The sequence below is a fragment of the Saccopteryx leptura genome, chromosome 2 (genome assembly GCF_036850995.1).
Source record: "Saccopteryx leptura isolate mSacLep1 chromosome 2, mSacLep1_pri_phased_curated, whole genome shotgun sequence".
NCBI lineage: Eukaryota > Metazoa > Chordata > Mammalia > Chiroptera > Emballonuridae > Saccopteryx > Saccopteryx leptura.
Genome location: NC_089504.1, coordinates 64,476,462 through 64,491,503, shown reverse-complemented (window position 1 = coordinate 64,491,503; position 15,042 = coordinate 64,476,462). Strand labels below are relative to the sequence as shown.

Below are 15,042 nucleotides of genomic sequence, written 5' to 3'. Positions count from 1 at the left end.
AAGAAATTAAATCTGAAACTGTTCTTCCTCTGACTGTCCAACCTCAGAGCTGACAGTTTTAACTTTAATCAGAACAGGAGGATGAAAAAAGACCAGGGGAGCTGCAGAATCAGGCTCCGGAACGGCACACTTACTTCCCAGAGTTGATTCCCTTCATGTGGTCTGTGTAAATATAGACATCAGGTATAAACTTGTTGAGGATGCTCCTTGCAGAATCCACAATCCGGTTTGCCATCTGAGGTGACACCCGCACGGAGTACCTGCAACCTAGAGTTAAGGGCGTCCTTCTGCTTGGACTTCAGAACAGAAAAATCAGTTATAAAGCTAGCAAGTATTTGTGACACTATAATAACAAACTGGGACTTCAATCGCACTTTACTTTCAAACTGTACTTCATTACTTAACTGTATAGTACCATCATCAATTTTTACATTATTAGTCTTATTTACTATTATATAATTTTTATATTATAGTTATAAAAGGCATCACTTCTCGGCCTTTTGGCTAAGATCAAGTGTAGTATAGTTATAAAAGGCTTAAATGCATGCTCATGGTGGAAAAATCAAACAATATAAAGATTTGGAAAGTAAAACCTCTCAAGCCTGGTCTGGACTTCCTACCCATACCCCCACCCTTAGAAATGATTCAACTCAATTCTGAAACAAATGAAAGCAACTGCCTCTCTGTATGGCATGAGCCAAACTCCCTCTGAAGTATTCTCTGACCATCCCCATTGCTGTAACCAATGAGTCTTTCTCTCAGAACCTAAGACCAGAACAGACATCACACTGGAGCTGACCAATCTACCTCAGGTTCTGCAGACAGAGAAAACAGAAAAAACAGCACGGTGGCTGCTGCCCGTAAAGACCTAAATAGGTATTTCTGTGGGTTGTTTTTTTAACTTACAGAGCCTATTTTCAATTCAGTAGCAATCACTCCATTTGTGGATGATTCAGACTCCTCACAACTGCTACCTTACAGCCAAAATACTGATAATTAGCACTTTTACAACAGGGCACCACCAGAAAGGAAAGGAGGAAGATATTAACAACTCAAGAAAAAAGGCTGCTGTTTGAGGATATGGAAAACAGAAAGTGGGTCTTCCCAACCGCACAACTCAAATAAAAAATAAGTATGTACTGAGCACTTTAAAAGTGCAATGCACATTCATAAGTTGCTGCATATGCGGACAAAGGGCTAAAAGAACAGAGAAGTAATAATGCGATCACCCCACTCCCCTTACACAGACCTTACGTGGCAAGTTTAACAGGGAAAACAAGGTGTGTGGTCTGCCCATTTCAGCTTAACTCTTCAAAAATTACTATCAATAACTCATTTAATTTTCATTCGAGATGCAGACAAGATGCTCTGAGTCTGTGCATATACCTGACTAGCATCTAGCTTCCCTTTTTGATCCATCCTGAACCTCCCACTCAAAGATCAATCTTCCTCATGCTAGTGAGTTCTGGACCTTTCCGGATCTTGCTATCAGATCCTCTGGCCTGCTCAGTATCCATCCTGACTCGGCAACATCACCCCCTCCACCCATCCAAATTCCCCAAATTCTTCATCTTGAACTGCCTTCCTTCATTCAAGTCCAGAGTTCTCTCTCATCTAAAACCCTCCAGCCAGCACCCAACTGTGGTCTGCACGTAAACGTACCATACATCTTGCTCATCAATGAGGAAAGGGGCTCTCTGCACACTCCATAAGGGGCTCTGCAGCTGTATCCCTCACAACTCTATAATACATTACTTTTGTACTCAGAAATATTTGATAAATATTTGACTTGACTCAGAGGACAAACCTGAAATGAGGAAAGAGCAAAGAGGAATTTTTCAATACATACACAGAGACCAGTTACATCATCACCTCTTCCGTCCGGAATGTACTTTTGACCACAGGCAGATAAGACAAACAGTCCTGGGTCTCATACCCTTTGTACCATGTGAGTGCAATCCTTGTGTGGCTGCTCACTCTCCTCCCTAGGAGAGCACAGATGTCACTATCCTGACACATAATCCCACAATGTTCAAGATTCCCAAAGTTCTTTTAAACACACTATCAACAATTTCATGTTCACGATAACCTGTTGGCAAAGCTATGGATTCCCAGTTCCAGGGCTTACACTGAGGACAAATGGATCACAGAACTAAGATTCAAAATTAAATAGATCCACTTCCCAAAGACAACTTCTTCCCCCCATCCCTCCAGAGATGTGAAAACCCAGAGAGTAACAGTGCAAACTCAGGGCCAACAGAAGTCTATACTAGAATTCAGGCAATGAAGTGAATACTGGAAAGGAGCTTTACACTGGCTACATCCCAAGTCACGATGGAGCCACCTGGCTTGGCATGGAGGCCCTGGCAACTAAGAGTTCTAGAACAGCGGTTCTCAACCTGAAGGTCGCGACCCCGGCGGGGGTCGAACAACACAGGGGTCGCCTAAAGCCATCGGAAAATACATATTTATTACACATTTTTAAATAAAATGTGTATTTCCAATGGCTTTAGGCGACCCTGTGTTTTGGTCATTTGACCCCCGCCGGGGTCGCGACCCACAGGTTGAGAACCGCTGTTCTAGAATCAGACTGTGTTGAAGTCCCAGCTCCAGCAAAGTGCATCATACTGGGTCTATCTAATGTGCTATATTTATTCTGTTTCCTCACTTCCTCATCAGTAAGAGAAGAATAACCATAATACTTTCCCTGCAGGGTTTTGGGACTCAGATGAAATAATGCATGTAAAGTGATTAGCGGTGCTTCATGGATGGCTGGAGCCCACTAAACATCAACTATTGTTTTTCCTACCGTTAGTTCTGGTCAACGTCCTGAAATTCATTCACGAATGCCATATTAAGAACACAGATCCAAAGAGACAAGTTCATAGCTACAGTCAACATGGAATTCCCACCCTTTACCTTCCCCAAGATTACAGGTCAGAGAAACACAAGGAGTGTGTGTGTCTGTGTGTAAAGAGAGAGATTGATTCTCTAAGTATGTTTCCTACAGTCAGAGAAAGAAAACCAGATTGTCCCACAAATTCCAATTCACACTTGTCTTTTTGCCTCTACCCCAGTTTATACATTTAACTCTTATCTACCAGATCATGAGCTATCAGAACACTATGAGACTAAGACAGAGCACTCCTTTTCTCTTGCCCCACATCAGGCAGGGGGAAAATGAGAGTGGGAGGTATTAAATAAAACCACACTGCCAGTGATAGCTGCTGGCAGAAACCAACACTGGCTCCCTCCCGGGCCCTGGCCAGTCAATCAGAATGAAAAGATGCACTTTGGGTGGCACCATTCATTAAAACAACAAATACATCCTGACCTGTGGTGGCGCAGTGGGTAAAGCGTCGACTTGGAATACAGAGGTCACCGGTTCAAAACCCAGGGGTTGGCTGTCCTGTGGTGGCACAGTGGATAAAGCTTTGATCTGGAACGCTGAGGTCACTGGTTCGAATCCCTGGGCTTGCCTGGTCAAGGCACATACAGGAAACACTCTCCCTCTCTTTCTCTCCCTTCTCTCCAAAAATCAACAAATAAAATAATTTAAAACAACAACAAAAACCCTGGGCTTGCCTGGTCAAGGCACATATGGGAGTTGATGCTTCCTGTTCCTCCCCCTGTTCTCTCTGTCTCTCTGCCCCCTCTCTCTAAAAATGAATAGATAAATTCAAAAACAAGAAAGAAAAAAAAAGAAACACACACAAGAGAATGGGACTAGTTAGCCCAACTTGAGCCTCCTGTGGAGAATACAACCTCCAAGCTCAGCTCAACAGTTAACCAGCCTTGCAAGTAAAAACCACAACACAACTGACACTTTTTCCAAAGGCAGCTGTTTTCTTCCCAGGCTTCTGTACTGGCCAAGAAGATGATCTCAATTCAAACCCACATTCCTTGGAGGTGTTTGTGAAATGGGCTGCTCTGCAAACCAGTGGCTGGAACGCTTGACCTGCAGACAGGGATCTAAGCAAGGGTGCTGCCTCTGATTTTCCCAGGGAGTTTGGAAGATTGGGGAGGTGTCACATCCCTGCCTCGAGCAAGGGGAGGGGCTTGGGCCCTACCAGTGCCTGGCTCAAATTCTATAAAGGGAAGGCTCCAAGAACACCAGTGGGAGAAGTGAGGGAGGAACAAAGTTAAACTCCAGGTGCCTGGGGCACCACAGCTTTCAGGGTTCTTGTTTTCTTCTGTACAACCCAGGAAGCTTAGCCATTTCCCAACGACATCAAAAGCTTACTCATAGGCTTTTGCACACCCAGTAGAGTACAGGCAGGACCCTGGAGTGACAGCCTCCATGAAACCCATGTCCTTACCACAAGATTGTGTCAACACAAATGGCACACTCTGGAAATCACATTTCCAGACTAAGAATGGATTCTAAGCCAAGTTCACTGTTCCAATAGAAAAGAAATCTCAAGTGAGAAAAAGCACACTGAAATAGGCCTGAAAATATACAGAATTTCATGCAGAAGGCCATTAACTGCAGCATTTTGGCAACAGTGAAGTCAATTAACTATCCATTAACCTGAGGGCTCCTGAAACAGAAACTATTTCTCTCCCACCTGCCTACTTTCTCCTCATATATACAAGGGTGCGGACTTTAGGTGACCCTGATATAGCTAGACAGACAACAGACTCTATTCAGGAAAGCTTTATTACATATTCCTCTATTCTTGATGACCCTTAAAAAAACCTTCAGGCAGCATCCCCAAACTTGATCTTTATCTCCACAATGGCTCCCTCTGCCCCGTGGCCAAGCAGCCTACCCTGTTCCATGTTCCTCAGCACTTACTGTTCAAACTAATCAACACCTCTGCAAAGTTAGTCCACTACACACTTCTTTTCCTACAAGTATGCTCACCCTAAAACCTCCTGAGAAACACAAAACTTGACTCTAAACAACTATGCCATCCCTGAGGAGACATCCTGGTCAACACCACTCTGTCAAACTCCTTGCCCAGAAAGCCATGTCCCAGCCCCACCCAGCCCATTGGCCACCAAATACCTGCCTTACCCAGACCTTGTAAGAACCTAGAAATTTACTTTTTTTTTTTTTTTTTCTGAAGTTGGAAACGGGGAGGCAGTCAGACAGACTCCCGCATGCACCCAACCGGGATCCACCCGGCATGCCCACCAGGGGTCAATGCTCTGCCCATCTTGGGGCGTCGCTCTGCCGCAACCAGAGCCATTCTAGCGCCTGAGTCAGAGGCCACAGAGCCATCCTCAGCGCCTGGGCAAACTTTGCTCCAATGGAGCCCTGGCTGTGGGAGCGGAAGAGAGAGACAGAGAGGAAGGAGAGGGGGAGGGGTGGAGAAGCAGATGGGCGCTTCTCCTGTGTGCCCTGGCTGGGAATCGAACCCGGGACTCCCACACGCCAGGCCAACGCTCTACCACTGAGCCAACCGGCCAGGGCTGAAATTTACCATTTTTAACATATGAAACCCCTAAACAATTCCCTAAACACAAGTTCTTATTCTCCTATGCAGACATATGTCTTCTTCCACCAGAAACCTGGCAAGGTTTCAAATCCCTTGAGTGTGTGCTTTCTGCAGGCTGTACGCCCCACTGTGATCCTCAGTAAGGAAGACACTGTCCACTTCAATGACAGGCTCACAAAGACCACTCTGACCTGTCCTCTGCACCACTCACCCCCTTTGTCAATTCACACCCATCCTGGATGAAACGGGCCCTCCTACCTTCTCCACTTCTCCCTCTAGGCTGCCAACTGCTCCTGGATGCAGCCACACAGCCATGCAGCTGGCACCAGGACACAATTCCAGCTTCAGCTGAGCCCTCAATGCTGTCCCACAACCTTCTTCTTTAGTTACTATGCCCCACTGTCATAGCACCTCTACCACCCTGTCACACTCCCTTATCATACCCCTGCCAATCCCTTTATCCTAGATCCCATTCTAACTCACTGAACATTGAAAACCCCTCCAAACTCCCTTCCACTCACCTCCAGACAAATCAAGCTAGAGGCATCCATACCACATTCCTGCCATTCTCAATTCATCCTTTCTCAAATAATAATAAAAATAACAGTGACTACCACATACTGAATGCTTACTTCTATACAAGCCCATTCTATACATCTATGGCCTCATTTAACCTTCATTTCAGATACAGTAAGTATGCCCAATGAAAAATGAGTCAACCAAGGTTTGGGGCCAAAATCCTACCACTGGTGAATGGCAAAGCCAGAGTGAGAACCCACATTTGTCTGATACCAGCACTTGTACCTTAACCACCTTGTTGCATTGCTTCATCACTATCCAGCTCTCCCAACCAACAGAAATACTCAATCATTAGCATCATATTCTTTTTAAAGGGAATCTTATCAACTCCCTCTTCATCAAGTTGCCACCTTATCTTTCTTTCTACTTCTCTTTCCTGTCACAGTTCTTGAAAGCGTGGCCTCCACACTTCACCATTTCCCTCCCAGTCACTCCACAACCCAGAACTGATAATCTGGTCTCTGTCTCTACCACCTTTTTAGAAAGAGCTCCTCCCAGGGGCATCAGTGGCAGCCTGCTATGAGTTCACTCCTCAGCTATTCCCCCATCCTAATGCTGACTCCTGTGGGCTCTTTAAGTCATCAACCTGGGCTTCCAAAAGCTGCATTTTCTTTATCCTCCTTTCCACTCTGACATTCCATAGTCTCCCCTCCTGAGAGAACTTACTTGGCTTTTGCTGTCAAGTCTTAGTGACTTCTCAGAGGTCCATCCCCCCTCTTTACATTCCACAGGGTAGCTGACTCCAAATCACTCATTTCTGGCCCTCACCTTGCCCGTAAGTTACAGATCTATATTTCTTTCTTTCTTTGTAAAATGAGAGTAAGGGAGATACAGGGACAGACTTCTGCATTTGCCCCTACTGGGATCCACCCAGCAACCCCCATCTGGGCCCAATGCTCTGCCCACCTGGGGCCACTGGCAACCAAACTATTTTTAGCACCTGAAGTAGAGGCTCCATGGAGCAACCCTCAGCACCAGGGCCTACATGCTTGAATGGAGCCATGGCTGCAGGAGAGGAAGAGAGAAAAGGGGGAGGAAGGGAGAGGCAGGTGGTCACCTCTCCTGTGTGCTCTCACTGGGAATCAAACCCAGGACTTGCACAGGCCAGGTGGATGCTCTACCGCTGAGTAAACGGGCCAGGGCCAGGGCCAGGTCTACATTTCTACTTTTGTTTCTAGACCTGTCTCTCTGTAACCATTTTAAATGACTCTCAAACCCAACATGAAGTAAAACTGAACTTATTGGGTTTCCAACCGTGTAAACACATGTATGTGGCAGACTGTGGGGAGTTTCCCACCAGGGATGTCACTGGTACCACTGGCACTAAGTATATATGGAGAAACAGGAACGAGTCCTGCTTCTCTGGAGCTCACAGTTCTACTGAAAGGTGTGGTTGGCCAGGTGTTGTGGACCATAAATGGCAGAAAGCCATTGTAGATTCGAGGCTTAGCAAAAGGCTAAGTTCTCCCCTCTCCATCTCCATATTTGGCTATTATGCTGAGTATTTACACCCACTTCACTTGCTTCCTTAAGTTGCTAGGAGCAATTTACATGCCCTTCCTCTGACTGTTTGTTTTCAGATGTAGGTAAATTTCACTAATGCATCCTGTTTATGCCTTGGGAGAGTTACTGTTTTAGCCTTGGATGTGTAACTTTGTAACAAGGACTTCCTTGATTTGCATATGGCTATATAATAAAGCAAACTGGGACTATGGGGCACTGGATATTGCCATCAGCATTGAAGAGCCCTCCCAGTCCCATTTTTTCTTGATGAATATGTTTCCTTAATTCCACACTGTTATTAGATGCTACGCTGGTCCGCGGCAAGTGGTGCCCGAACAGAAGACTTGAGTATGAGTATGTGGAAACTAAAACTGAAGGAAAGTGACGGAACTCCCCAAAGTGAAGTACGCACAGTGAGTAAAGAAAGTGTAGTCGAGCCCTGGCCGGTTGGCTCAGCGGTAGAGCGTCGGCCTGGCGTGCGGGGGACCCGGGTTTGATTCCCGGCCAGGGCACATAGGAGAAGCGCCCATTTGCTTCTCCACCCCCCCTCCTTCCTCTCTGTCTCTCTTCCCCTCCCGCAGCCAAGGCTCCATTGGAGCAAAGATGGCCCGGGCGCTGGGGATGGCTCCTTGGCCTCTGCCCCAGGCGTAAGAGTGGCTCTGGTCACGGCAGAGCATCGCCCCCTGGTGGGCAGAGCGTCGCCCCTGGTGGGCGTGCCGGGTGGATCCCGGTCGGGCGCATACGGGAGTCTGTCTGACTGTCTCTCCCCGTTTCCAGCTTCAGAAAAATACAAAAAAAAAAAAAAAAGAAAAGAAAAAGAAAAAGAAAGTGTAGTCGGGAGTAAAAGATTATGGGACAGATAGGGTAAAAAATAAGGGACCTTTTTGTAGAAATGTTTCTGTATGAAAACAAATCAATGTCTGAAGAGTATCAGGGTTATCAGGGTGAGCTGGAAACAGGGATGTGAATATGAGGGTAACTTGGAGGCTGAGCATGACTCGGGGGATGAAAACTCCACGGCTATGGCTGCCTTAGCTGCGGGGCCTCCGCTGCCCTCAGCTCCTTCCTACATTCAACCCTCTGCTCCTCCGTTCCCTTATCGGGCTGACTGCGGAGTCTATAGCTCAAAATCTGGGAAATCTCCTCTCCAACAATCTATAGACCAAGCTCGAAATATAGGGGAAACAATAAATGGCTTTACCCGTTTTCCTGTTGTAGAAATACAGGATGATACAGGGAGACTAGTGCGAGAACATGAACCTGTACCTTTTAGAACTCTGAAAGAGCTTAAACTTGCTTGTGTTCAGTATGGGCCTACTGCCCCTTTTTCACTTGGTTTATTAGATACTATTAGTGCAAAGGCTCTTCCCCCAAATGACTGGAAGGCGACTACTTGTGCTCATCTCTCCGGGGGTGATTATTTGCTGTGGAAGTTGGACTTTCTTGAGTATGGATAAGAGACTCAGGTATTAGGAATATTACAGCTTTTCCTGTTATCTAATTTTCTTTAATGTTTTAGATCATTTTATTTCTTTCCTGCTCCATTGCCTGAAAAGAGGGCAAAGGGGAAGCCTGATTTGGGTGTTGCTGAACAGAAATCTCATACGGCCATCTTGAGATTTTTCGAGAGAGATTTCTGTTTAGTATATATCCTTATTACGTTCCTATTAAGGGAGCCCTACTTAAGATCAAGCAGGCCACGTTTTAATCTCTAAAACCCCGGGCTTTACTCTTGATTTGTGTGATTGTATGTGAAGTCTTTGTTTAATGTCTAAATGTGTTTGTTTATAAGGCCTGAATTAAGTCCTTACATGAAAAATAATAATAATAATTTTGGAAATGCCAGCTCTAATATTGAAAACAAAAAAATAATTTCATTTTCCCTACATAAATATAACTTTATTTGGAATAAGTAAAGCGCGCTCATTTTGGATCCAAAAGACTTGCTAATTTAGCCAGGCTGCTCCAGGCCGCAAGCTGGAAGGCTTGAAGCAGCATAGACTTACATAATAAAAGTGTAAAGATTTTTTTTTTTTTTACAGAGACAGAGTGAGAGTCAGAGAGAGATAGATAGGGACAGACAGACAGGAACGGAGAGAGATGAGAAGCATCAATCATCAGTTTTCCGTTGTGACACCTTAGTTGTTCATTGATTGCCTTCTCTTATGTGCCTTGACCGTGGGGCTACAGCAAACCGAGTAACCCCTTGCTTGAGCCAGCGATCTTGGGTCCAACCCGGTAATCTTTGCTCAAACCAGATGAGCTCGTGCTCAAGTTGGTGGACCTTGGGGTCTCAAACCTGGGTCCTCCACATCCCAGTCTGACGCTCTATCCACTGCACCACCGCCTACTCAGGCTAAAGATTTTTTTTTACTATAGGAGAATAATGAAAATCACACTGGGATTTTTCAGTTTTGATATGTACTCTTTAAAGTGCCTGTTAATTAATGTTAAGGGGGTGTTTTGATAAGTGTGGGAATGTTGCTTGCAGGTGCAAATACTCAGCATAATAACCAAATATGGAGATGGAGGGGGGAGAAATTAGCATTTTGCCAAGCCTTGAATCTACAATGGCTTTCGCCATTTATGGTCCACAACAGCCAGGCATGCAATGAAGACGATGTCACAAGTGCTCTGCTGGAGCGGGTAATTCCAGAATTGACTAACCATACCACTGTCACTGCTTGTTTCACTGAACTGGGTCACCTTCCTTCCCACCTTGTCTGTTGCCACTTGGAATATGTATCAATTCATTAAGATGCCAACTGGTAACACAGGAGTGTCGGATCCAACAGAAATATACCACGGAGGGTAGCTGAAGTCACACATGAAATGTCATGATCAACCTTGGTTTCCACTTGCTCTGTTTTATTTCCTTGGGATTTTTTTGTATTTTTCTGAAGTGAGAAGTGGGGAAGCAGAGAGATAAACTCCCGCATGCACCCAACCAGGATCCACTCAGCATGCCCACCAGGGGGCAATGCTCTGCCCATCTGGGGCGTTGCTCCATTGCGCCCAGAGCCATTCTAGCGCCTGAGATGAAGACCATGGAGCCATCCTCAGCGCCTGGGCAAACTTTGCTCCAATGGACCTTGGCTGCGGGAGGGGAAGAAAGAGATAAAGAAAGGAGAGGGGGAAGGGTGGAGAAGCAGGTGGGTGCTTCTCCTGTGTGCCCTGGCCAAGAATCAAACCCGGGAGTTCCACATACCGGGCCAAAGCTTGACCATGGAGCCAAACGGCCAGGGCTCACTTACTCTGTTTTTTTATATATCTTTATAGTATGACTTTAGCTTTGATAAATGCCTAAGCAAGAGAAGCTGTGGTTGCAGTCAACCTACAAGACAGCGCACAGTTGAGCCAGAGACAACTTAAATCATCTTTAGAACCATAATCATAGCAGCGTATTATTTTCCTTTTTGAACAAAAAGTACGTTAGCTGCATTTTTACTATATAAAGTATTAAAATAACAAATTAAAACCTAATTTTTACTCCCCTATCCTGCCACATATTACCCCAAACATTTGTACTAACTAACAGAACAAACATCTCTACCCAGATGCTTAAGTGAGAAATGTCAAATTAATGCTCACGGCTCCCTGTTCCACTATCGGTGTCCAACTCATCCTGCTTCTAGGATCCTATAGATTAGCAGCCCTCACCTGTTCTTCAGCTACTATCCTCACGGTCTCTTTTAGGGCACAATAATTCCCTATCATCCCTGCTTCTCAGTGCTCATCATTAGGTGATTTTTTAAAAACTATACCTTCCAAAATTTTTATAATGAGCCAAAAGTGCTTTCAGTACCACTAGAGTTGTCTTCTTAATATGAAAATTCATTCTAAGAAGACTGCTAACTTTAGAATGAAGAAACAATGTCTTAGCATGGCCTTCAACCTTCACTGGCTCCTGCCCACTGTCATGTCCCATCTTCCACTGCCACACACCACCTGATCCACCTGCACTCAGGCCACATCACATTGTCTGCCACTCCCTCGAACCACTGTGCTTTTGTTACCACTACACAGGCCCACTTTGCCGCCTGAAGCACTTTTGCTTCCTTGCGCCCCTTCACAAGACTCATTTTTAAGGCTCAGTCCCAATGTCCTGTCTTTTCTATAAGAAAAAGCAGAGGTTAAAAGCCAAGGCTGCCTGACCTGTGGTGGTGCAGTGGATAAAGCGTCGACCTGGAAATGCTGAGGTCGCCGGTTCAAAACCCTGGGCTTGCCTGGTCAAGGCACATATGGGAGTTGATGCTTCCAGCTCCTCCCCCCTTCTCTCTCTCTGTCTCTCTCTCCTTCTCTGTCTTTCTCCTCTCTAAAAATGAATAAATAAAAAATAAAATTAAATTAAAAAGCCAAGGCTGCAGAGTCAGACAGATGGAATTCAAACCCCAGTTCTGCCATTAGAAGCAGTGTGACTTGGAAGCAAATTCCGTAAGCTTTTGAAGTCTCAATTTCCTATCAATAGAATAGGATATAAGTAAAAGCACTAACACTTTGAGGCTTAAAAATAAAGCAAATAAAACATAAACAGACTAAATTTCCCAATCAAAAGACATATATAACAAGGCCCAACTATATGCTATCTATAAGAAACTTACTTTAGACTTAAGAACATGTACAGTATAGGCTAAAAGTAAAGGGATAGGAAAAGACATTCCATGCAAATGATAACCAAAAGAGCAGTTAAAATATATCAAACAAAACAGACTCTAAGTCAAAACATATAAAGCAAGCACGGATAGATGTGAAGGGAGCTATGGAGAACAATACTATGGAGACCTCAATACCCCACTTTCTTTTTTTTAATTGAATTTATTGGGGTGACATTGGTTAATAAAATTATGTAAGTTTCAGGTGTAATACCTCTGAATTATTCAATAATGAATATTATTCAATAATGGACAAGAACATCCAGAATGAAAATCAGTAAGTAAACAGCAGGCTCATATAACACTACAGACAATAACAGATAGATATACAGAATTCCTCCTAGTAGCAGCAGAATACACATTCTTCTCAAGTGCACACAGAATATCCTCTAGGATCACATGCTAGGTCATAAAACAAATTCTAACATATTTAAGACTGAAATCATCCTAAGTATTTTTTCCAACCACAATGAAATAAAACTAGCTATCAATAACAGCAAGAAAACAAGAAAATTCACAAATACATGGGGAAAAAAAGACACTATTGAACAAACATTGTGTCAAGTAAGAAATTCAAAAGGAAATTAGAAAATATCTGGAAACAAATGAAATGAAAACACAACATACCAGAACTTATGGGATGCAGCAAAGCAGTACTAAGAGGAAAGAAAGTTCAGAGCAATGAACCTCCCTTCTTTCTACAAAAAGAAGACTTCAAAAGACCTAACTTTACACCTCAAGGACCTAGAAAAGGAACAAACTATGCCCTGGCCAGTTGAATCAGCAGTAGAGTGTCAGCCCGGCGTGTGGAAGTCCCGGGTTCAATTCCCAGTCAGGGCCACAGGAGAAGTGTCCATCTGCTTTTCCACCCTTCCCACACTCCTTTCTTTCTATCTCTCTTTTCTCCTCTTGCAGCCAAGGCTCCACTGGAGCAAAGTTTGCCCGGGCACTGAGGATGGCTCCATGACCTCTGCCTCAGGTGCTAGAATGGCTCCAGCCACAATGAAGCAATGCCCCAGATGGGCAGAGCATCGCCCCCTGGTGGGCATGCTGGGCGGGTCCCAGTCGGGCTCATGTGGGAGTCTGACTGCCTCCCCACTTCTAACTTCAGAAAAATACAAAAGAACAAACTAAACCCAAAGTTAACAGAAGGAAAATAATAAAGATCAGATCAGAAATACCTAAGAGTTGGTTTCATAAGAAGATAAAATCAACCAATCCTTAGCTAGACTAAGAAAAAAAGAAAACTCAAGGAGACATTACAATTGATGCTACATAAATCAAAACAGATCCTAAGAAACTATTAGAAATAATTTTACACCAACAAATTAACCTACATAAATGAATAAAATCCTAGAAACATAACCTACTACCAAGATAATCAAGAATAGAGAGCTTGGAAAGACCAATAACATGTACCATATTAAATCAGTAATCAGAAACCTCACAACAAAACCTCTTGCCAGGTAGCTCAGCTGGTTAGAGTGTCGTCCCAATACAAGAAGGTTGTGGGCTCAATCCCAGTCAGGGCACATACAAGACTCAACTATGAATACATGAATAAGTGAAATAACAAATTGATGTTTCTCTCTCTCCCTTATTTTCTCAAAACAAAAACAAAACAAAAAAAATGCCCAGGACCAAAAGGCTTCACTACTAAGTGATTAATACCAATCCTTCAACTTCCAAAAACTTGAAGAGGGAACACTTCCAAACTCATTTTATGAGGCCAATATCACCCTGATACAAAGCCAGACAAAAACACTACAGGAAAACTCCAGGCCAATGTCCCTGATGAATATAGATGCAACGATCCTCAACAAAATATCAGCAAACCAAATTCAATAGCAGTTTAAGAGGATCATATTCCATGACCAACTAGGATTTATTAGCGGGACACAAGGCTGGTTCAACATGTGTAAATCAATCAGTATAATACACTACAGAACAGACTGAAAGATAAAAGTCAATTACCATTTCAATATATACAAAAAAAGCTTTGGAAAAACTCAACATTCTTTCATGATAAAAATTCTCAGCAAATTAGATATAGAAAGAACTTACATAAAGATCATATATATTTAAAAAGCACACAGCTAACATCACATTCAGTGGTGAAATACTGAAAAGAAATGAAACAAGGCAAGGATACTGACTCTCACCACTTCTACTCAACAAAGTACTCAAAATTCTAACCAGAGTTATTAAGCAAGAAAAAAAATAAAAGGCATCAAAATTGAAAAGAAGTAAAACTGTTTGTGTTTGCACATGACAAAGTTTATATATAGAAAACCCTGAAGATTTCACACATCATAAAAACCATTAGAAATAATAAATAAATTCAATAAAGTTGCAGGATACAAAGTCAACATACAAAAATCAGTTGTATTTCTATACAGTAACAACATAATGCCTATAGTTAGTAATACTGTATTGTGTGCTGTACTTAAAAATTTGTTGAGATCTTAAGTGTTATCTAAAAATAAATAAATAAATGATTTTAAAATAGAGGATGAGAGGAAACTTTTGCAGGCTATGGATCTATTAATAGCATTGTATCTCCCAAGTATATGCTTACTTACAAATTTTCTTCAAGTTGCATACATTAAATATGTACAGCTTTCTGTGTATCAATCATACTTCAATAAAATAGTTCTTTAAAAATAAACTATATAAAGTAATTATCAATTAGGTACAGAGTAAGCACTTAATAAACAGTAGATATTATCATTCTAGCCCTCCTACATGCTCCAGACAAAATCAGTCACTCTCTACTCTTACTCCCCAGCCCACTACATGTCTGTATCATTTTATACATTATATCAGAAGTGTGTGTTTACACATTGTTTCCATCATCAGATAAT

At 43.2% G+C, this 15,042-nt stretch overlaps 1 protein-coding gene and 1 pseudogene across 5 annotated transcripts in view; one reads left to right on the top strand and one right to left on the bottom strand.

Annotated features, from left to right (window-relative positions):
- Positions 1-15,042, bottom strand: part of RCL1 (RNA terminal phosphate cyclase like 1) — a 67,091-nt gene that overhangs the window by 21,030 nt on the left and 31,019 nt on the right. For all 5 annotated transcript variants that reach the window (XR_010749213.1, XM_066368102.1, XM_066368103.1 and 2 more), the window contains one exon: positions 135-260. Coding sequence is in view for 4 of the 5 variants with exons in the window: in XM_066368102.1 (XP_066224199.1) it covers positions 135-260 (126 nt within the window). In the remaining variant the exon portion in view is untranslated. The remainder of the gene's footprint in view (positions 1-134; positions 261-15,042) is intronic.
- On the top strand, positions 485-597 carry LOC136396306 (U2 spliceosomal RNA; annotated as a pseudogene).